The sequence below is a fragment of the Sturnus vulgaris genome, chromosome Z, assembly GCF_052056855.1.
Source record: "Sturnus vulgaris isolate bStuVul1 chromosome Z, bStuVul1.hap1, whole genome shotgun sequence".
In the NCBI taxonomy this organism is placed as follows: Eukaryota; Metazoa; Chordata; class Aves; order Passeriformes; family Sturnidae; genus Sturnus; species Sturnus vulgaris.
In genome coordinates, this window is record NC_142283.1 from 59618509 (window position 1) to 59641003 (window position 22495).

At 38.2% G+C, this 22495-nt stretch overlaps 1 protein-coding gene across 1 annotated transcript in view; it reads right to left on the minus strand.

Annotated features, from left to right (window-relative positions):
* HOMER1 (homer scaffold protein 1) overlaps positions 1-22495 on the minus strand; it is an 87013-nt gene that overhangs the window by 59421 nt on the left and 5097 nt on the right. The window contains exon 2 of the mRNA XM_088156794.1: positions 4023-4179. Within this exon, the coding sequence (XP_088012920.1) occupies positions 4023-4179 (157 nt within the window). The remainder of the gene's footprint in view (positions 1-4022; positions 4180-22495) is intronic.

Below are 22495 nucleotides of genomic sequence, written 5' to 3' on the forward strand. Positions count from 1 at the left end.
AGTGCCTGGTCCAGAATTGGATACCTTTTTGACAGCCATCTGCATTTAGTTTGGGTCACGTTGACTATCAAATTGCTTTCTTGCAAGAGAGAAAGGTAGGAAAAAAACTTTTTGAAAATAATTGTGTTGAGAGACAGCTGGCTGTGATTCTTCCCTTTACTTTCCAACAGAGAAAAACAAAGAGGCTTCAATTGTACAAGGAAATCACAGTTTTCCATCTTCTCTAAATTGAAAGTCTTGGTATGCTAGGTCTCTCACATTCAAAACCATGATTTAAAAGTGTAATGCTAGAGCATCCTACAAATACAGTCCAGTGTCAGCTACCTCTGGAAAGAACTAGATACCAAACCTTCGTATATTTAGCTTAAAAAATGCATATTTTTTTAATCAAAATTTATAATTAAGCCTGTCTTGTCCATTCAAATGGGTGCTTCTTTAACTGCTCTCCTCTAATCCAGATTTCACTCCAGAGTTATCAGTATAACAAGTGTCAAATATTTAATCAACTTTTAAGAATGTTGTTTCCATAAATGAGCAAGAAGATCTTAAAAACAGAACAGAGTATATCTGACAGGAAGACATTTAGCTTTTGCAGAAAACTGATTTAGTTATCTTCAGGCTTTTTTTGAATTATAAAATAGCTTTCATGTTTCCCTTTCATATTACTTTAGCGATGAGAAAATAGGGCATGTATCTGAGCTGTTCATTTTACCGACTGCAAACCCAACAGCTGCAAGATATATAGTAGTGGTCAAATACGATTTTATGTTGTGCTAAAACTAATGGTAATAATTTAAGACGCAGAACTTTCTAACTTTTTCAAAGGAAAATCACAGAACACTTGTGGGTACAGGTCTTACTTAAAACGTTTATTGAGCATTTAAAGGATTGTCACTTTAAAGTGAGACAGTAATTAAGATAACAAGATCATCTCCAGTAACACTGATGGGAGACTTGACTGAGCAATAATATATGCAAAGTCCATGGAACCTGCACACTGGGGAACCACTCTTTTCCAGAGCCCTCTCTCATTCTAGATGACTATAAAATTTTAAGTTTGTTTTCCTACCTTGTATCTGTGAAAAAAATACCAGAGAGTTAACTAGTATAGCAAGAACCACATTATTCTTGATCTCCTTCCTTTTCTCAGAGATGGCGAGAGACAAAATGGAAAAGACAGTGGGACTCGGAATAATCCTAATGTCTGCCTGTACTGTTATTGGAGAAATAATGGAAGCTTTGTTCCATCACCCAGGAGAAAGAAGTACTAAAATACATTTTTCCAAGGAACTCTGAAATGGGTATATAATTAATGAGAAATGAAAGCCTTAGCAACAACTGCTTAACGTTGTCATGCCATACTTCATAAGAAATCTAATTTTTCAAGCTTTGTCTTGATTCTGGGACTGATAGGAGAAAAAGGTCACATAAAAGATATTTACTCAAGAGGTCAGAGAAACTAGATTCAAGTTCTATCAGATTACTTGCATCAAGATTTGTCTGCCATGGGCAACAGGGCTCCAAATATTGTGCATGACAATAAAATACATAGTCTGTACACTGAACAACTAATAGTCCTAGAACACTTTTTGTAGTCAAAGTCAGAGGGACACACCTCGTATCTGCTGCAGGATATTTCAAGAGGAGACTGTAGCTTTAGAAAACATTAACCAAAATGCATTAAAAGCAAGCAGAAGTTGCGTCTGTAGGACCTGTCTTGACTAAATCGAACTAAAATAAGGAAAAAAACCCCCTCTCTTTCAAAATTAACAAAGGCAACATAAGCAAATTCAGGTTGGAAACTGCGATGCACGATAGGGGAGTGAAGATCATGTCTTTAAATGTCCTTTTGTTTCCAAAAAGAAATATTCAATGACTCTCAGATAATCAGTATAGAAGTTAAATTTTATTGAGGAATGCTTCTGAAATGCACCAACCTAGAAGAGGGAAGGGTGTGGGACAGAAAACAGGATTACCACTCAAATCTGAAGTATAACTCTCTCCAATATTCCTTACTGCAGTCTAGGTGAATATGTATGTGAGCTGCCTTTACTTACTGGCTTACTGCTCAGCATCTGAGAACTGAGCACATCAGTCTCTCCACTATACAAACCCCAACAAAGCTGTAAACCCCACAAGCCTCCATGTATACAATAAAACCTAGCTGGATTTATTCCCAGGAGGGAGGGGCATGACAGTTTCAAAACCAGTAGGATTTGACAAGTGGTTTTGGCAACGTGTATTGTCAGCAGCGCTACTGACATGCAGCTGGATGCCATACATCAAAGACTCTCTCTGGGTGCACTCAAAAATACTTTGTATTTATATTTAACTGTTTGCACATAAAATATTGTATATAAACAGACATGCTAAAAAAAAAAAAAAAAAAAAAGAAAGATGGGGTTTTAGGTTAAAAAAAAGAACTGTCTGGGAATTATGATGGAAACCTACTTGAAATTCTTCCATGTGTCCCTCTGCTATTCACCCGCATGTTTCAGAACAGTGTTGTGAACGCCTGAAAAAACTGGACTCTCTTAACCAATGACTAGAATTCTAGATCTTCATGTAAGACTTGGATGAAAACATTATTAGGATGGCAGCACTCACAGAGTAAATAAAAGTGATGAACTGCCTTATCAATATATCTTGCCATTAGTACTGGATATAAAGGGAATGCTGTGGTAGACAAAAGAAGAACTAAATAGGTGAACAACTATTTGACAATTTAATTCAGCAGGCGTTGCAGCACCAGGATGAAGGCAGAGAAACCTTAGTGGATGTCAGAATAAGGACTTTGTATATTCTCCAGATCAGTTAAAGCACTACATTTTATAGTTGGTAGTCTTGATTTCATACATCATCTAGTTCCAATCCCAGTGTCTTTATTCATAAATATTGACTCAAAAGTTATTTTAATTATTTGACAGAACTAATTGGATCATTTGAAGAAAGGCTGAGAAAGAAAAAAACAAAGTAAGACTTAAAGCTGGAAAAAGTCTGTTAGGCTCTGATACCAGTCTCAGCCACATGAAGTAGAGATTTTTGACTATGGCATCAATTTCTATATACTTCTTTGTGATAGAAAATCTCCTTTAACATTTAAAATAGCAATATTTGGGGTATTTAAAAAATGCAGGGTAACAATTTTCAGTTTTCAATAAGTAGTCATAAAATCTCTGTGAATAGCACCATGCTTTTTACAGAGTACTTAATTTCCAATCATTGTGAATGGATGGATTTCCAAAAGCTTCAAATGAAAGTCCCTGGAAAGGATCACAACTTTTGATTATAGTCTGTATATTTTTAATGCCCTTAGTGTAGAGTTTTCTGCTACTGTTTGTAAAGGTAGTGTTATCATAGCTATGTGGGTAGAGACAGACAAGGATTTTCTGCACATCAAATTAATTTCTTAGACAACATGTTTTACAACAGCAGCAGCTGAGCACAATATCCTTTCTAGTTAAAACAGAAAAAACCAAACCAAACCAAACCAAACAAAAAAATCACACTAAAACCAAACCGAGTCTAGATAAAAGCTTACCATTTATTAGGCAGGCTTTATTAGGAGGCAATCCTCGTATTCTCTACAGCAAAAATTGGAAGATTACATAACAAAGGATTTACTAAGTGATTATGGCCACTGAACAGATGTCCTTCATAATGCTGAAGTTAATTATATTGATAAATGTCTGAGTACAGAAACAAAAACAAGTTGCTGTGTAACCCTATTCGTACTTTATGTACAATTTTCTGTCTTTTTATCCTTCTCATTGCATTAACCAAGGAACAGGTCATCACTTCAATCCAGCAATAGTTATTGAAGTCAATATAACCACACAGAAAACCGAATTTACGAATAAACACATAAAACATATAATGAGGCAATGTTACCATTTTAAAACGTAAGTAATCTGTTGGTCAGATAATGATACAAACATCTGAGAAGAAACATGAAGAACATCAAACTGGAAAATAGTAACAAAAATGTTGCAGGCATATAGGTTTTCTGAAATAAAATTTACCTTTGAGCCATCCAAACTGATTATCCTGTAGACATTTCTTGTGCTGTCATAAAAGTAGGACACAGTAACAGCATGCTTGCTGGTGGGAACCCAGTTCTTCTTAGTGTTTGGGTCAATCTGGAAGACGTGAGCTCGGGTGCTGAAGATGGGTTGTTCCCTGAAGGACAGAGAGAAGAAGTCGTGTCTAATTTGTACATACTACCATTGCACACAAGCTATCTTCCAGTTGGGCCCATTTGGATGTAAACAAGTTACTCTGCGTGATAAACCTTGCCTCATGATTTCTGTATGAGTTGCTGCATAGAGCAGGTAAGTTTGTTAATACACATATACAAGCAAAATGCAAGTCTTCTAAGGCAAAAACCAGGACCCAGTTGTGGAGTCAGATAAACAGAGATACCTCTAATATAGATTCACCACCATCCCATCATCTCCCCAGCTCTTCACTGCCCATCTATCCCTTTAAACTAAATGGTATGAATGCATGTGTAACTTCTCTCACTACACTGCACACTACAGAATATACATGACTCAAGTCCACTTCTTCTGCAAAATCTTCTAATACTCTGATTATTCACATCAATTTTTATGCCACAATCTGGAACGGAACTGGCTGATTGAATGCAATTACTCTAAAACTAATATTAATTAAGGCCAGGAACATGTGTTGTGAATCCCTCATTCTTTGGAGCTTTACATCTGAAGGTATTTATACTAATAATAAATAATGTATAAAATACATTTTTAATTGTAAATTGTTTAGCAAATAAAATTATACAAGGCAAAAAAAAACCCTAATTAAAATTTAGAATTTACAATTTTTTTCCCCATGACCTCTACCAGGAAAAACAGAAATCTAAAAACATTTTAATATCACTAAGATGGTGATATGATAGCCTTCTACGATAGTGACTGTATCAGTGGACAAGGGGAGAGCTGTGGATGTCAGTTACCTGCACTTCTGTAAAGCCCTTCATACAGACCCCTAAAACATACTTGTCTTTAGATTGCAAGAGATAAATTCAAGGAATGGACAGTTTGGTGGATAAGAAACTAGTTGCACTGTCATATCCAGAAGGTAGTGATTAATGGCTCAGAGTCCCAACGGACACCAGTTATGGTATGTTCACCAAAGACATAGAGAATGGGACCAACTGCACCCTCAGCAAGTTTGAACTTGACACTCAATCTGAGTGGCACAACTGACACAGCTGAAGGATGGCATGATATCCAGAGAGACATGTACAAGCTTTAGGAAAAGGTCCATGTGAATCTCATGAGGTTTAACAAGACCAAGCGCAAGGTGCTGCACCTGGGTCAGAGCAACCCTGGTACCAGCACAGGATGGGGATGGACAGATCAGAGCAGCCCTGCCCAGAAGGCCTTGGGGGTGCTGTGGCTGAGAGGCTGGACATGACCCAGCCATGGGCACTCCCAGCCCAGAGAGCCAAACGTGTGCTGGGCTGCATCCAGAGCAGTGTGGGCAGCAGGGCAGGGAGGGGATTCTGCCCCTCTGCTCTGCTGAGACCCCACCTGCAGGGCTGCATCCAGCTCTGGGCTCCCAGCACAGGAAGGACATGGCCCTGCTGGAGGGAGTCCAGAGGAGACCAAGATGATCAGAGGGATGGAGCACCTCTCCTATCAGGAAAGGCTGAGAAAGTTGGGGCTGTTCAGCCTGGAAAAGAGAAGGCTCCGGAGAGACCTTATTGCAGCCTCTCAGCACTTAACAAGGGGCTACAAGAGAAGTGGTAGAGAGAATTTTTTACCAGGGCATGCAGTGATAGACAAGGGGTGATAGCTTAAGACTGAAAGAGGGCAGGTTTAGATAAGACATTAGGAGGATACTCTTCACCATGAGGATGGAAAAGGTTGCACAGAGAAGATGTGGCTGTTCCACCCCTGGAAACATTCAGGGCCAGGCTGGACAGGGCATTGAGCAACCTGGTCTAGTGGAAGGTGTCCCTGCCCATGTAGTCAGGTTGGAATCAGATTATCTTTAATGTCCCTTCCAATTCAAACTATTCTATGATACTGTAGCTGTCAGTTTAAATTTAGCTACATTTTAATGACATATTGATTGCTGTATTCTTTAAGGAATGCTGCCATCAAATTCCAAAGATATGAAGTACCAGGACTTTAGTGTGAATTTAACTTTTTAGTATTTTGACTCTCATTTTCAAGGTGTGAAAAAACACATCCTTTGACCTGCCCTCATTTTCTTTTCAGAGATATGTTTTTAATACTTTTTTTTTCCCAAAGTAAAACAAAGTGTGAAATAACCCACAGAATTTTGGGTACTTGTAGTCCAAGGGGTTTACTTTGGCCTCACTACAAAGGGGTACACATGTGAACTCTCTGAAATATCTCTATTGCTTGGCAGGAAGAGCAGCTTTCAGTAGTAGAATTGTATTCCTCAGCTGGGAGTCAAGATTCCTTGAAGTTCACCCACTGACAGACATGGTGTTCTCCTATGTTGGGTGTTGGATGAAATGACAGAAGTATGGAGAACAGATCAGAAACAGCAAAACAGAATTTCAGTGAAAGATAATTCTTTAGGGAGGGAGGGCAAGAGAGGCGAAGGGGATCAATGCACATGCTAGTTCTCCACAGAAATGCACCCTCAACACCAATTCATCTTTTCCTTGTAAATCACCAAGCTATAGGAGATTGCATAAATGTTTTCCTGCTCCAAATCCCTTGCACACAAATGGTATGCAAAGGTAACTGGCTTTTATAGGCCTTTTGTTTAACAAAACAAACTAATTCTTTTTGGTCTTTTGATTATCTACAATTACTTCTTCAATCATACTTAAACTTTAGTTGTCTTCAATATTGTATCTATTTCATAATTTACCTCCAAGTTAAGTATATGTCAATATCAAAGGGATGTGCATTAACATAATGCACCAGCTCATTAACCCTGGAAAATTAAAGAGTCCATCAAAAAACAATCTTGGAAGCCTGACAATTGTTTTGATGAATACTGACATTTAAAGGAAACTATAAAGGCTCTGACCATGTTAATGAAAGACCAAAGAAGAACTGAATCCAAGATGTAGCTGCGTGTTTAATGAATTTGATGAGCGCTGATGTTCAGTTCACTAGTAGTACAGTATATCACATAACTGGGACTTTCAACACAATACAGGTTAGGATTTTAATATGTAAAAGGTAGGTGAGTACCATATGGCTAAAGTCAGTGTCAGTGAAAGTCAACTGTTCAGCCCTAAGATGCTGCTCTCCAGCACTGCCATGACAAAAATCTTCCACATCCCCACCTAAATATCCTCAATTTGTTTGACTGCATGGCCTGCATGTTCCTGCTGATCCGCTCAGCAGTGCTGCTCAAGACAAACCAGAGCATTTTGCAGGGCAGAGTGTGGGTCTGGTATAGACAGCAGTTAGGTATGGAACAGTATAAATGAAGGTTATCAACATTTCTTTAATCACTTCTGATAAAACTAGAGTTACAGTCTTCTTTCCATGTTTTACGTACAGCTTTATTGAATGACAAGCTGTCTTCACTCCGTGGAAAAACCATAGCTCCCTTTGTCAAACGAGTTGGATAAATCATGATTTTTGCCAGATTACTGGGGTAATTAGGATTTTTTTCTGACAAAGACACTAAACTTCAGATGACTCTAGAATTAGACCACTGTTTTGACACTTGACAATGAACACTTATAAAGATTATTTCTGCAAGCTAATGGAAGTTATGCGCTATATATCTACAGGATTAAATGTGTCGTAGAACCAGTACGCACCACTGAGGTCCTTCAAAGCTGCTGTACAATTACATCATCTGTACTTTTCTGTAGCAACATACTATATAGAGCTTAAATTTTAGATTTCCTAAAACATCTGTGAACAAGCAATACGTGATATATAAAACATATAAAAATATTTGTAACTTCAGCCAATACATTTTATATAAAAGTTTTGCTCTTCCATTATCCACATAAGGCCACGATGCCCTCCCAGTCTGAAATTTCAATCAATCCAGCTGAAATTATATTAGTTATAGAAATATTAATTAAATAGGAAGATAGTTTCCTCTTTGCCTTCCTAAGTGGTCAAAAAATTAATGTATTTTTACAAAATTATAATATATATTTCTATATACAAATAAAAAGTCCCCCATTTTTCATCACAGAATCAGTTGAGTTGGAAGGGATCCTCAAGGATCATTGAGTCCAGCTGTTAGCCCTACATAGCACCATCCCCTTATTTTTGTCCATATGGAGTCGATAAAGGAAGAATAGCTTTAAAGAAGAAAAATCAATACTCTAAAAAACCAAAACCACCCTACCAGTTTCTTACTCTTCCCTCTCTTCTCTTCCCCTTTCAGCTTTCTCTTCTTATTCTTTCATTATCAGAAGGTATTCAGTACTCATTAAAGACATTAGTAGGAACTAAGACAAGAACTCCTCACTAATTACAAAGCAAAGTAATTAATTTTTCCAGAAATATAGTCATGCTGAACAAAAAGAAAACAAACTAACAAGAATGCCATAGTAACACAGTTTGACTATTAGAAATGTCTGCTCAGGCAAGACAAAAACATTAAGGCTCATATCCTGATGTTCTTAATTGCCTTAGGCTGCAACATTACAGTGGTCAAACAAAGACTAACAAGACGCAAGTGCCAAGTCCCCATGGACCCAATAAGCAATGTGATGAGTAAAGAAGCATAAGAAGATCACTTTAACAGGCAGAGTCATAACAGGTTTTTCCATAACCAATATAGAAATTAATTCATTGACACATAATCAGTCCTAAGCTAAGCTTAGGAGATAAACTTGTTTACTAACAGTTGAATGAATAGTTTGCAACACTCCTTCCATTTTGACATCTCAACACAGCCCTTACAAAAAAAAATGCAGACTGCTCAATATAGGAAACACATTACGCTAATCAAATATTACATGAAAGAGGCTTAAGTTAGTATAGCAGGTTAAAAAGTACCTTCCTTGCTAATCCATAATTAATGTATGTTTCTTTTTTTTAAAAGTATCTATTCTTTAACATCTCGTATTTCTACAGCACTAGTGGTGAAGACCTCCGTTTGCTTATTTCTTCCCTCATACTATTGTTTACAATGACTCCAAAATTATCTTGAATGCCATCATACCTGTAATTTCTCAAGGTTGGGATTCCATTGTCTTACTTACTCTGAAAACAATAAGGCCACTGAAAAGAAGAATGAACTGCTACAACATTACTTGATGTCTTCCTTGCCTCCCCTTATGGAGTGTTAATGATGCTAAAAAACATTAAAAATTAGATACAACACTCCCTTCCTCCTCCATACTGGCTAAATTGACAGTGTTTTGGCAGAGAAGTTGCTGCACTATGTAGGATGAGGTAATGAACTTCCCTATATGGACACAAGACCAGGCCAGGATTACCAATGAAGACAAAAGAGACATGGACAATGACTCTTAAGCAAGAACTGGAGCAAAAGAGCTGCCCGAGCAGAAACAGACAGCAGACACAGAAACAGGCTAACACTGTGTGACTGTGGCCCATGGAAGAACTGAGTTTTTTAAAAAAAGAAAGGAACCACCACAGGCACTGCCTGCCACCTGGAATTTCTATATTTCTCAGCAGAGGTATTTTCCCCAATCAGTAAGATGAAAAGGGAATGAATAAGCATGTATGATGGGGTGTTCTTACTCAGCTCAGTTCTGATAATGAAAATTCCATGAGATTCATGTCAATGCCTATTTCTCCAAAATGGATCTTACAAGCTTCAGTGCATTATCCAGACTTCCTGGCTTTGATGCACATGGAGTCCATATACAAGACTGCTTTCAAAATAAGTCCAACAAATGTGCTTTGGAGATTTTTCTCCTTGTTGCAAACAGAGCAAGATTTTATCCATCAGGTTTCATGCAAAGAGTTTCAAAGGAAGACGATGCAATGATGCCACATGCAGACAAAAACAGGACAACATCCCTGTGCTCAAAAAGGGAGTGCAACCACACTCCAAGCTGGTTGGAGTGGTGGAGACGGGACAAAAAGTGTGCTGTACTCATGCCATTACAGCAGACCCTGCCACATGACAGATGGCATGCTCAGCACACAATCTCTGACTGTCCTGAGGACTGCAAAGCCCCACAGTTGGCACAACACATGTTTTGCAGGTGGTCATTTTGCATACATTGAATTCTGAGCCTCTACAACAGCTGTCATCCAAGGAAATTTCTCCCCAGGTCAGATAACATGAACACTGCACATGGTATTTCAGGCATTTGCTGATTAACCTCAGATTTAGGATAGGACCTTTCTACTTTTACCAATGTCAGCATACTAATCCCACAGTTTTTTCCCTGTGTCCTGCTAGTCTTAAAAATATACTCCCCTAGCTTGTTTCTGAAGCTGTAGCAAGCTTTTGTTACTCTGGGCAGCTTGAGAAGAGGCTCCTGAAAAGAAATTAGGAGAGTGATTAAAAGTGCAGCTCTAGTCAAAACTAATTTATAAACTACAGCATCCAAGCACAGTCAGTGCTGTTTAAGGAGTCTGAGTCAACAAGCTCTGCAAACAGTTCAAAGCAGCAGGAAACCACAGGATTTTCCATGTTCATAAAAATGCTCTGAGGTCTGATAAAAATTGTTTGCATTTGGGGGAAAGTATTGCATAACACTGGCTTCCATTGTATGGAAACTGTTCTGAAATGTAATCTTTTTTCTGGACAGGAAGTAACTGACAATACCATCTTGAAGTTAAAATTATATATAAAGTTGAACAAACACAGTCAGTGGACTTGTCTAATGCCTATGACTTCAGATGTTGCATTTTTTCTTACACACAACTTTAATGTACAACGTGCATATACAATAACAACTTTCATATCTCAAAACAAGCTTTGAGATAGCAAAAAAGAGGAAGTTGCAATCAAAATCTCTCCCATACCACTAGTGGTTTATCTAGTTCTACACTTACATTCTTAGACCTGTTTTCGCCATTACGTTTTGGGTTTGAATCAGGTTTATTTAAGTCAGAAAATGTTTAGAAAGTGGCTACAAAAAAGCTTGTTTTCTGTATACAGTTATCAGTTAATACATATGTCTGCCTATTTACCTATAAAGTTCAAAATACAAGCTTTCAGACTGTGCTCTTTAGCTATGTAACATTGCACATGCAGTGCCTTCAAGCTTTGAACAAAGTTGCTTTGTTTCCATTTCAGAATCAGGTTTTAGTATTAGATTTTTAAGCACTTAGGAGTTAGCAAGACATCTCAAGTAATACCTTCAATTTTTTCTCCCTTCCAATCCTGAAAAATGATCTAAAGACTTCTACTAAACCTGTTAGGTCAAGTAAAAATACATTTACCATAGCCAGAAACATAATTATATACTGTCCATTGCATTTTCAAGGGCCTGAAGTTTTAACCAATTTGCTACAGCTTGAAGTAGGATATTGCACAGTACTTAAAGAGACATAAAGTACAGGAAGTCAGTAGAAAATAATATAGTGATTATCAGAAATTTATTATCTTTGAAATGTTAGCTTCTCTATAAAGACTAGTGAAAATCTGTGAGCTATTTGGACAACAGAGGGAAAGTTGCACTCTATCTGCATACTTTAACACCCCACATTTTTGAAAAGAAAAAATATACCTAATAAAAACCCAAACAAAAACCTTGCAACATTTTACTGTGAGGTAAAAATTATATACAAAACATGTATGTAAACAGCTAGATGCAAAGAATATCATTTTATACAAACCAAGTTAAATTTTATGTCTATGAGCAGACAGAAGTCTACTTAAGTCAGCAATTATGGATTTTCATTAGCAGAAAAAAAATGTTTATTGTGATTATTGCATCAATTAATAGAAGTTTTAGATTACATAGCAGATAAGTCAGGAAAGCACATAACTTCAAATATTTCTGAAATAAATTCCTTTTGGAAATATTTTGGCACACTCACTAAGGTGGATGGCACCTTCAGAAGAGTAACAGAGCCACGGTGAAGGGACTGGAGCACAAGTCATATGAGAAGTAGCTGAGAAAGCTGGGGGGATGCAGCCTGAAGAAAAAAAGAGGCTGAGGGGAGACCTTATCTCTGCCTGCCACTGTCTCAAAGCAGACTGTAGCTTGGTGGGGGGTCATTCTCTTGTCCTAGGTAAAAAGTGATAAGATGAGAGGAAATGGCCTCAATTGCACCAGGGGAGGTTTAGAGTGTGTATGAAAGAAAAATTATTTATGGTAAGGGTTATCAAGCAGGGTGCCCAGGAAAGTGGTGGAGTCATCATTCCTGGAAGTGTTCAAATAGTATTTGGATATGGCACTTGAGGACATGTGACCATGGTGCTGGTTCTAGGCTGCTTGTTGGACTTGGTGATCTTACATGTCTTTTCCAACCTTAATAATAATATGATTCACAGGAATGCAATCCTATAAAATAGTCTGTTTGGGGAACAAATGGATGATTCTACATATGCCAATCTCAACCAAATGATCAGGAAGCCCATACATGGTACCTTCCAGAGAAGGAAGAAAAGACATAGGGGAGTTTCATACAAACAGGCACTTAAAATACACTTAAAATGTATTGCCATCACAAGAAACCCCAAGAGTTAGGATTATCATACTTTGGGAAATAAAGCTCTTGCTATTGAACAAACATGAAGACAAATTAGAAAGTTTACCTAACCTCATTCCTCTTCCATCTAAGGTCCCCATTCGTAAGGGACTCATGAAGGATCTAAGTAAACTTTAAAAGAGTAAAGAGCTTTTTCCACAGCACCGACATACATTTAGCTGTAGGACAGCACAGGCATTACAGTCTCACAAATTTAGTACATCAACAGCATGGAAGGTGGCAATCGCAAAGCTGAGGACAAATCAGCACCCAGTATTTAAAATTAAGGCTTATACAGTAGAGCAAAGAAAAATCCCAACAAAACTCTTTAAATTTTTGGTGTAATGGCAGTGACTATGGAGATATTTATACTAAAGATTAATAAAGCTACCTGTATGTTATGTATAGGGTGGTCTCAAATTGGGGTTTTTTTTAAGAAGAAAAAGAAACACTGGATTTTCTTTCACTTCTGCAATTCTCTGGGTTTATTTTCAAAGTCTGTTCTCTGATGCCTTCATATGATCTTATCACATGCTGCTCAAGTTCACCAGGTAGGCAACCAGCTGAAATGTTGCAGGAAACATTAACAGCAATAATTTATCACTGCCTGCAAAAGTTACTCCCCTAGCTGAGTGATGGTGCACGTCTCTAAGATTTTCCTTTTTTGTCCTTCCGCACAACCTGAAAAGCTCATTTTCCTAGCAGGAATCAAGCGAAAGTTCTGGGAAACAAATTAAGTAACAAAAAGTGCATTATCAGATACTCAGCTTTATTTTTACAAAGCTCTCGCTTCAGTTTAGTAACTTATTCCAGGGATATAGGTATCTTCAGAATTTTTCTAGGTACCTAAGTGATTATTCCTCTAAATTGTGTAAGTGGACAAAGGTATCTCTAAATAAATGTTTACCTTAAATTTCTTTTAATTACAAAATTGGATAGAACTAACCATCAGCTTTTAATGACTTAAGAGCAACTAAGCTAAGTTAGATTGAATTCTAGAATAGATACTTATCTATAGTGAAAATACTAAGAAATCACAATAGTAAAATATTGCATTTTTTTTCTTGAATTTTGCTCTGTTTGAAAATTCTTGTCAGGAAGTCAGGAGAGGAGTTCTTCTATCTTTAGAACTAGACAATTAATTTTAAGATGTACAGCTATTTTCCATATATAGTCACTGAAAGTATTTATCAGATGTAAACAAAAAAACCCAACTTAATGTCAGGTTCTAGTGTATGAAAAAAGAATCCTGAAACAACAGTGTAATGAGACATTTCTGCAAGACGCCTAGATATTAACATTCCTGCAACAGCCCTTACATTCAGTAAGCTAAGCTATGCTGCATCTGGAATTAGAAATAAGCAGGCAATGAATCATCTAAAAATATTAGTTTCTCTCCATTCTACAGCAAGGAAATCCAACTTAGGCACACTTGCAATATAAGCAGAAAAGAGAAGAAAGCAGAAAGGAAGAAAGATCACTATTCATGCTTGTTAGTAAAAAAAGTTTATAAAGGACCAAAAGCAATCCACAACCAGGCCTTCTTGTTAGTTCCCCTAGGTCCTTGATACTCTCTGTATAGAGACAATTTTTCCTTTGCAATCTTTATCTAAAATGTTTCTGCCATGAAGTTCTGACAGTCAGACTACTCTTACAGAACTCATGCAAATATTTCAAAGGAGAATATTAAGTAGTTTAACTGCTCCGCTTGAATTTCTACTGTTAGTTCACACAGTGCTTTAATACAAAGTCATGTGACTATTAAGTTATAGTTTGCTGTCTTCCTGCACCACCACTTTTCTTGAGGTTAAATGAATAGATATTTTCTATATGATCCTCAGGATCAATAACTATATCCTTCAGAACCATAACAAGAGCTACAATTTTAAGGGGGGGTAAAAAAAACAGAAGAAAAAAAAATAAAGAAACCCCTTACATCAGCAGCACAAGCACAGCTTTCCAAACAACAGAAGCAGAGAGAGCCAGAGCAGGAAGTTGCTTTGGGATCCAGAGATACTGCTAGTGAGGCAGGAGTTCATGTACTGCTTTACAAGCAGGCCCAGCAGCACTCTAATTTCCAGGTGCATAGAGAAAGATGAGGAAAATGAGGAGGAAGGCTTCAGATGGGACATAATTTTCAACTTCTGCCACGTCCAGAATGCAAGCCTATTTATGACCTGCATGTTTTCCTTTTGGCATTTCACAAGCACCCTCAAATAATTTATGGATTCTTTAAGATCTAAAGTTCAGTAGTTTCCTTTGCAAAACAATTTTCAGTTTTATGCCACTCACAAATAACTAATTAGACCAATTGATGTTGACTAAACAAGGTGAGAATCAAGCCAAATTGCAAGGGGCCACTTAGGTGCTCTTGTCGACGCACAGATAAGTAGAAACAGCACCTTGCAAGGTCTTTGATGTTAGTCGTAGTGGTTGGTGGAATTTAAGGGTAATAAGACACAACAGTGGTAGAAATGCTGCCCACAACAGCAGATTCAGAAAACTGGCAGACAAACTCTTTGCTTTTTCCTGATATGAAAGCATAAGACTGTCTGTAAATCAACACCCTCTACTCTGAAGCTTGGTTAGATCAATTTAGCGGCTGTAATAAAATCCTTCAGCAGCATTGACAAAGGTCACCATGCACAGGTAGTGCAGTATGACAGAAGTGAGAATAGAGGGATGGCATGAAGCCATAGGACATGAAGCTATGTAGATCATTAAAATAATAAGAGTGGCAATCCCACATCATCTCAGATTCCCTAAAATACAGCAGAGTTCAAAAAACAATGTAAACATGGTATTTTCTGATTTGACATTCAGTGTGATTTTGCATGCTCCATCAAGTCTCATCATTGCCTACGACAAGAATTTCTGTTCTGATGGCTGTATTTCACAGCTATGGAGCAAAGTCGCAAAGCTGGAGCTTTTGACAATAGACTGATTAGAATTCTGGAACCTAGAAAATAATAGAAGAAATACAAAGTCATAGAATCAAGTAATCATGTATTTCCATTGAGATAAACAGCAATTATATGGTAAACAGTGATACTATTTAAAAATTAGTCTAACTGCTGTTTTTCCAATCATCTTTGACTTTGAGAGACAACACTAAAAGAGTACTAGTCATAATTTTGTTATTATTAAGACTAGATGTCTTGGCAATTTGTTATCAGAAGAAAAACCAAGGAATATATATCTTCCTTGTTTATTACTCACATTTGGAATTTGTCTCAAAGATATGTCTGTACTAAAATGAGGTTTCCTCATTTGTCACCATAGTCTTTAGCAACTTCTCTTGGCTTCTTAATAGCTCTAATCCATCCAATCAGAAGTTTAGAACTAATAAGGTATTGGTTCTAAACTTCTATTTTGCTTCCTTGTAGAACTTCATACAGAAACAGTCACACCTCCTTATTACTTCTCACCTAATCAACCACATCCACTCCATCTTTTCCACATCTCCAGGTTATTAATTTTGACCTGCCTCCTCCATGTAAAAAAGCTTTTTCTTTTAGTGGACCTGGCACTTGTCATGCCTTTAATTTCCAGCTTAAAACACATAAACAACGTATTTGACATTAAGAATTTGTCAACTAACAGTCAGTTTAAAGAACTTTTGCATTTAACCCTCAAAAATAAACATCCTGATATAAACCACTAGCACAACCACATGTTGACTGCAGACACCTCAAAGCTAAACTCATGCTTCCATCAGCACCAGTGGAAGTATCAGAACTTACATAAGGAGGGGCTGAATAGCTACACATTTCATCACCAGCACCTGATCTTCAAACAACTTGCAATCCCAACCAGAGTGCTGCAGTTGCATGCTAAGTTTCAAAGGAAAAAAAAACCAACACTGGTCCACGTCAAAAGATGAGAATTAGATCATTTTATTTGTAGCAAGGAACTGAATTACACTCCTAGAAAGGTAAACAAATTAATTTTATATTCAAAAATAACAAATCAATTTGAATCTCCCATTGAGCACTGCAGGAACTATAAAGACTTTAATTCACTTTGAGCATACTATTACCATGCCAGCAAGTTTCTCCCTTCTGATAACTTACAGCCGAGTAAACACTATTGAATTTTGGATGCAGTGATTGAACCTATATTGACCTGTAACTGGGAGTCCCACGTCTGTTCCCCTTATTGTTCACAGCACACTTACACCAAACATTCGCCAAACACCCAAATAGGTATCCTGACAAGTAATACAGTTTGCTCATTGGATCACTGAAGAGATTCCTAAGATGGCTCCAAATCCTGTCTCTCCCATAACATACCTTACACTGTCAGGCAATCTCCCACTGTAGTGAGGTGCAAAACGATGATAAAGGGCACAATCCATTTTTATACTTGTACATACTAGTAGGATCATGCATTGTGCATGGAGCAGAGTGCTCTGCACAGCCCACTACAGCAGCTGACAAGGGAAAAGTTAGACAAGTCTGCACAGTAAGCATCAGTCAAGGAATTGTGCCAAGTGCTGTGACACTTGTTGTGGGATAAACCCCAACAGGCAGAGAAGGACAGCCACACCTGACCTGGGCTTTTCATTCCATTGAATAATCAGCTCATGAGGGGAACGCAGTCAATATTTTCTACTTGACTTCAGCAAGGCTTTTCACACCATCACTCACAACATCCTCATACAAAAACTCAGGGATGTGGACTGAATGAGTGGACAGTGAGGTTGATTGAGAACTGGCCGAATGGCAGATCCCAGAGGGTTAAAATCAGTGGCAAAGTTGGAGCCTGTGCCTAGTGGTGTCCCCCAAGGCACAATACTGGACCCTGAACTGTTTAACTTGTTCATCCTTGACCTGTAAAAAGGGGCAGATTTCTCCTCAGCAAATTTAGTTATGATACTATGCTGGGAGGAGTGACTGACACCTCAGAGTGCTCTGCGACCCCTCAAAAGGCCCTCAACAGGACTGAAAGATGAGCAGAGAAGAACCATCTTAAATTCAGTAAAGGCAAATGCAGGGTCCTACACCTGGGGAGGAACAAGCCCAGGCACCAGCACAGCCTGGGGCTGACCTGCTGGGGAGCAGCTCTGCAGAGAAGGACCTGGGGGTCCTGGTGGACAACAAGCTGTCCATGAGCCAGCAGCGTGTCCTGGTGGACAAAAAATCCAATGGGATCCTGGGGGGGGGGGGCATTAGGAGGAGCATTGCCAGCGAGTGAAGGGAGGTGATCCCTCCCCTGTACTCAGCTGTGGTGAGGCCTCACCTGGAGTGCTGTGTCCAGTTCTGGGCTCCTCAGGACAAGAGACATGGAGCTCCTGGGGTGGGTTCAACAGAGGCTACAGAGATGAGGGGTCTGGAGCATCTCTCTTATGAGGAAGGGCTGAGGGAGCTGAGTCTGTTCAATATCAAGAAGAAACAACTGAGGGAGGAACTCATCAATGTATATAAGCATTGGAAGGAAGAGTGTCAAGGTGATAGACCAGTGGTGGACCAGGCTCTTCTCAGTGGTGCTGAGCAATAGAACAAGAGGCCAGACACTGATGCACAGAAAGTTCCACTTGAACATAAGGAAGAACTTATTTACTGTGCAGGGGACCATACACTGGAACAGATTGCCAGAGAGGTTGTGCAGTCTCCCTCACTGGAAATATTAAAAAACTGTCTGGACACAATCCCGTGAAATGTGCTCTAGGATGACACTGCTTGAACAGGGCGGTTGCACAATGTGACCCACTGTGGTCCCTTCCTGTTTTACACATTCTGTGATTCTGTGAAGAGGACAGTTCTGGAAACAAAACTGAGTACTACCCTCAGGTAGTCCTGTTGAAATAATGTGAAGAAACATTTCCTCACTGACAGTTCATGCATTCAGATTGTGCTGATGGAGGGTGGTAAAGACAAAATATTATATGCTGTACTGGAACTAGATTAGCAATCACGTTGCAAACAACACTTCAAAATTTAGCTTATACTTCTGAAAGGCACTTACTATGACCTTAGTTCTAACCCCAAGACAGCAGGTGGGTGTCAGGGCTTAACTCAGATGAAAACAATTTTTAAAATTCAGGTCTCAGAACACTGCTTAGCATTTTGACAAATTGAACAAAAAAAAAAGTGGATACCATACAGTTGGGACAGAAGTTTTAGAGGCCTATATTACGACCTCAATAAAAATATTCAGCAATAAATGCATGCTACTACAGTTAAGAAGCATCTAATCAAAGAGCAAGAACCAGTGTTTGTTAAGAGCTAGTTATTTCAGTGTGACCTTTTTTTTATGAACAATTTTCTTCACATGGTACCTGAATGAACTGGTAGGTTCCATGCCTTCAAAACCTTTGTGTGAAACAAGAACTAGAAAAGCCTCCCTCACCCCCACCTGTGCATAAATATCAGAACAGATATTAAATGTAAGAAACCAAAGCCCAGTGTTTCTATATCCATGAAATAAACAGTGGCCAAAACCAAGCAGGTTCACTAGCTGCTTAGAGAATGCTTGTATTGCAAAGTCAGTTTTAAAGAAAGCTGCATTTTAAAACATTTTATAGATGCATGTTAATCATGGTCTAGTCTTCCCAAACTGGAGCACCTACGTGCTCCTATGGTTATGTCCAAAAGAGGCTTAACTGAAGCATCAAATACTAGTCCATGCAGCAGAAAGTGCCATTTCCCACTCACTAAGATGTTTTGTGTTTCCAAACAGACTGGTTAATATAGTAAATAGAATTCCATGAGCAGGAAGTACTCATACCATAGTTAATTGAAAAATTTTTCCAGTGTTACAAGCAAATGAAGAGTAAGAGTTCTTCAGGAAGACAAACAGCATAGATATAAGAAAAAATTATCTGGAGTTCCCTGGATAAGCAAAGTCTTGGGTTTTACAAAAACATCAGCCAGCGGCAAAAGTACCAAGACAAGAAGATAAACATGATGGTGGAGCAGAAGGTAACCTTTACAAGATCTAGATGTGGATTCTATCTGTAAAGGCGGACTTAGTACAGGTGACTTGAGGAGTACCATGTCTATCTCTGAACACTCAAGACCAGCAGTATTATTTAAATGTTGGATTTGCTGTTGTTACTAAGGAGAAGAAGAGAAGGACTCTTTAAATATATTTTAATGCTAAGTAAAATTGTTCTTTGTAAGAACAATTAGGGAAGAAGGAGATTGTCTTTCTTTATCTAAAATTTCACCCCAGAATAATTTTAATTCTCCAGTTCTGCAAACAATAAAAGTGGCATATTGAAAAGGACCCTATAATACTCTTCATCATTCCATCCCAGTAACAGAACTGTTCTAGTTTTTGTTGCAGTCTGATTTTAGAAGCTATAATTAATGTGGACAAAAGTGGAAGTTTTGTTGTGTTTTTTTTAAAATTTCTATGTCACATTTAAGCTCACCAAATACATAATTCTCAGTAAAAACTACTTCAGATCTCTAGTGCCCCATTAAGATCCATTGTAAGAGATGGGGGCAAAATTTACATTCAGATATGAGGTTATCTTAGGGAATCTAGTATTCAGTGTTCACTTCACAAGATTCAGCCAAAATAGACCATTATTTAATCATATACTTTAGCACCTGTGTCTTTTTAATGAAAACTTCTCAAAGATCCTTTGAGTTCTACTATCATGCATAGCCAGACATACTGTCTGAGCTATGCAGTACTTCTGAGAACCGTGAGTACCCAGGACTCAAATCAGCAAGACACCATCTATTCCCAAGCACGGCTAATTGTTTCCTGGTAAAAATCAGTTCCTCCACATGTTCTAGATGTAGAAAAGGGGCTTACATTTGGACATTGAAAACACACTTGAAAATCAGTATCCAGAAGCTAAAAGTAAGTTAATCCAACAGAAGTGTTCCTGTCTAATTGCAAGTTAGCTCTTTTAGTCACATATGGTCAGCAAAAAACCCAAGTAGTGCAAAAGCACAGATTAAAGCCAATCATCCAAATATCTCCTTAGGACCCCAGTTTACTGTATACAGTCATTTGACAAGAGATACACAGCATATATTACTGCATATGCTTGTTTTTTGTTAGCATGAAAAGTATGCTAAGATACCTGCCATGGATGTGTACTCCACATCAAGTCATAGTGGAGAAAAGTGTTTTCTCCAATATCACCTAGTACATTCTTTTAGAATTTTGTACAAACAAGCCAGGGATGGCAGTCTGTTGGAAATGAACAGGCTTAATAAGTAGGCCTAAGAATTGTGAGAATACATGTCAAAGATTTTACCAACACTTCACTGTAAAGAGTTGACCATTTAAATCTTGTTCTTCTGCTTTCAAAAGTCAGGGAAGATCTCATCATATGTCTTATTACAAGAAGAGCTTCAAGATTAAGTGTGGATCCTAGACTACAGCATGCTATTTACACAAAAAGTAATTCAAAAGCACTTTAAAAACCCAAATTCTATACCCAGCAATACAACCTATTATGGTTTGGGCTTAGTAAATCTGCTTGTTTCGGTTTGGCTCTGGTATTGTTTTGTTTTACTACAAAATACACTACTCAGTGGGGGAAAAAATACAATTTCTCAGTAAGCAGAGATTCAACCTAGTGGACAGTCACAAAAAAATCTTTCCAGACCTGAACTTCAAAATTGAGGAGCAAAATTCAACGGGAGTCTGAGTTCAGACCTTTTCAAACATTTCCCACCAGGATAAAGAGACACTGCTATAGTAAAAGGTAGGTCTATCCCACCTGTAGTGGCCTTTCCCTTGTGCACACCCCTGTATTTGCAGTCAGCTAGGTTACAGTACTGACAAAGCTCACTGACATAGCACAAACATTGGTGCTGTAGCAGGTGGAAGAAGCAGTGCTTGCCTTCTGTGGTTCCCACCATTTGGTCGCAAGATCTGTGAAAATTTAATGATCGGGATGGTGGCAAAGAGCACAGCCACAAACATCAACAAAACTGTGCCTGTGAATCATCTGCATGTATGTGAAGGAAGAAGAAAAACCTGAGAGGAGCTATGCATTTCAAGTTCTCCCCTCCCATTACAGAAAATAAGTGATGCAGTGTGCTTAAGTTAGCTAACTTGGCAACTGTAACTAAAAAAAAACAAAACGAAAATCATGACTAGTTGCTGAAAATGTCAATATATGCTTGTATCTGGCAAGCCAACGTCATCTATTACATTTTTAAGCACTATCTTCCTAGACTAATTTTTTAACGATGACCAGCATTCATCACTACTTGCCACCAAAGAAGCGTATCAGAGTGCAGTCTATTGCCAGAAGCATGATTGTGATGCAGTTCCACAAAATCAATGTAGTATTGAAACACAGTTCCATTACTTCACCAAATGGAGTAATGCCACTACTAGGACTCTGCGTAGATAAGACAGAGCTCAACACTGCATAGTGCAAGGGCCAGGCAGAATAAACCTACAGCTCCCTCTAGCCTCTTCTCCCCTCTAATATTTCTGTCCTGGACAATACTAATTTTGGTGGATCTCACATGGCTGAGCCTTGACAAATAGACAAAGCTTGAAACAGAATGATGAAAAGAAGTCTACTACCAAAACCGGACATAAAAGCAGATTTTTCATAATTCTTTCACACCCATTACACCTACCTTTAAGACTGAATATATCTGAATAGGCCTTGCAGGGAGAACAGCACAAAACCCTGAACTGGAAACCAGGATGGTCTTCGAAATTTTCTTTTCAGAAAGCTTTCACCTAAGTCGGGCTTTTAAATAGAGCATTTAAATATATATTTCATGGTATCTTTAAAAAAGAAGAGGTGGAATCTGGGTTTTTTTCCACTTGAAATAATACTTTTGGTTTTTTGTTCACTGTCACAGCTAACTCTTACTAACACTATAACCACACACATGGGGAAGCCTGAGAGTCTTCTCCAGTGCCAAAAACTGTCTCAGATACAAAATACA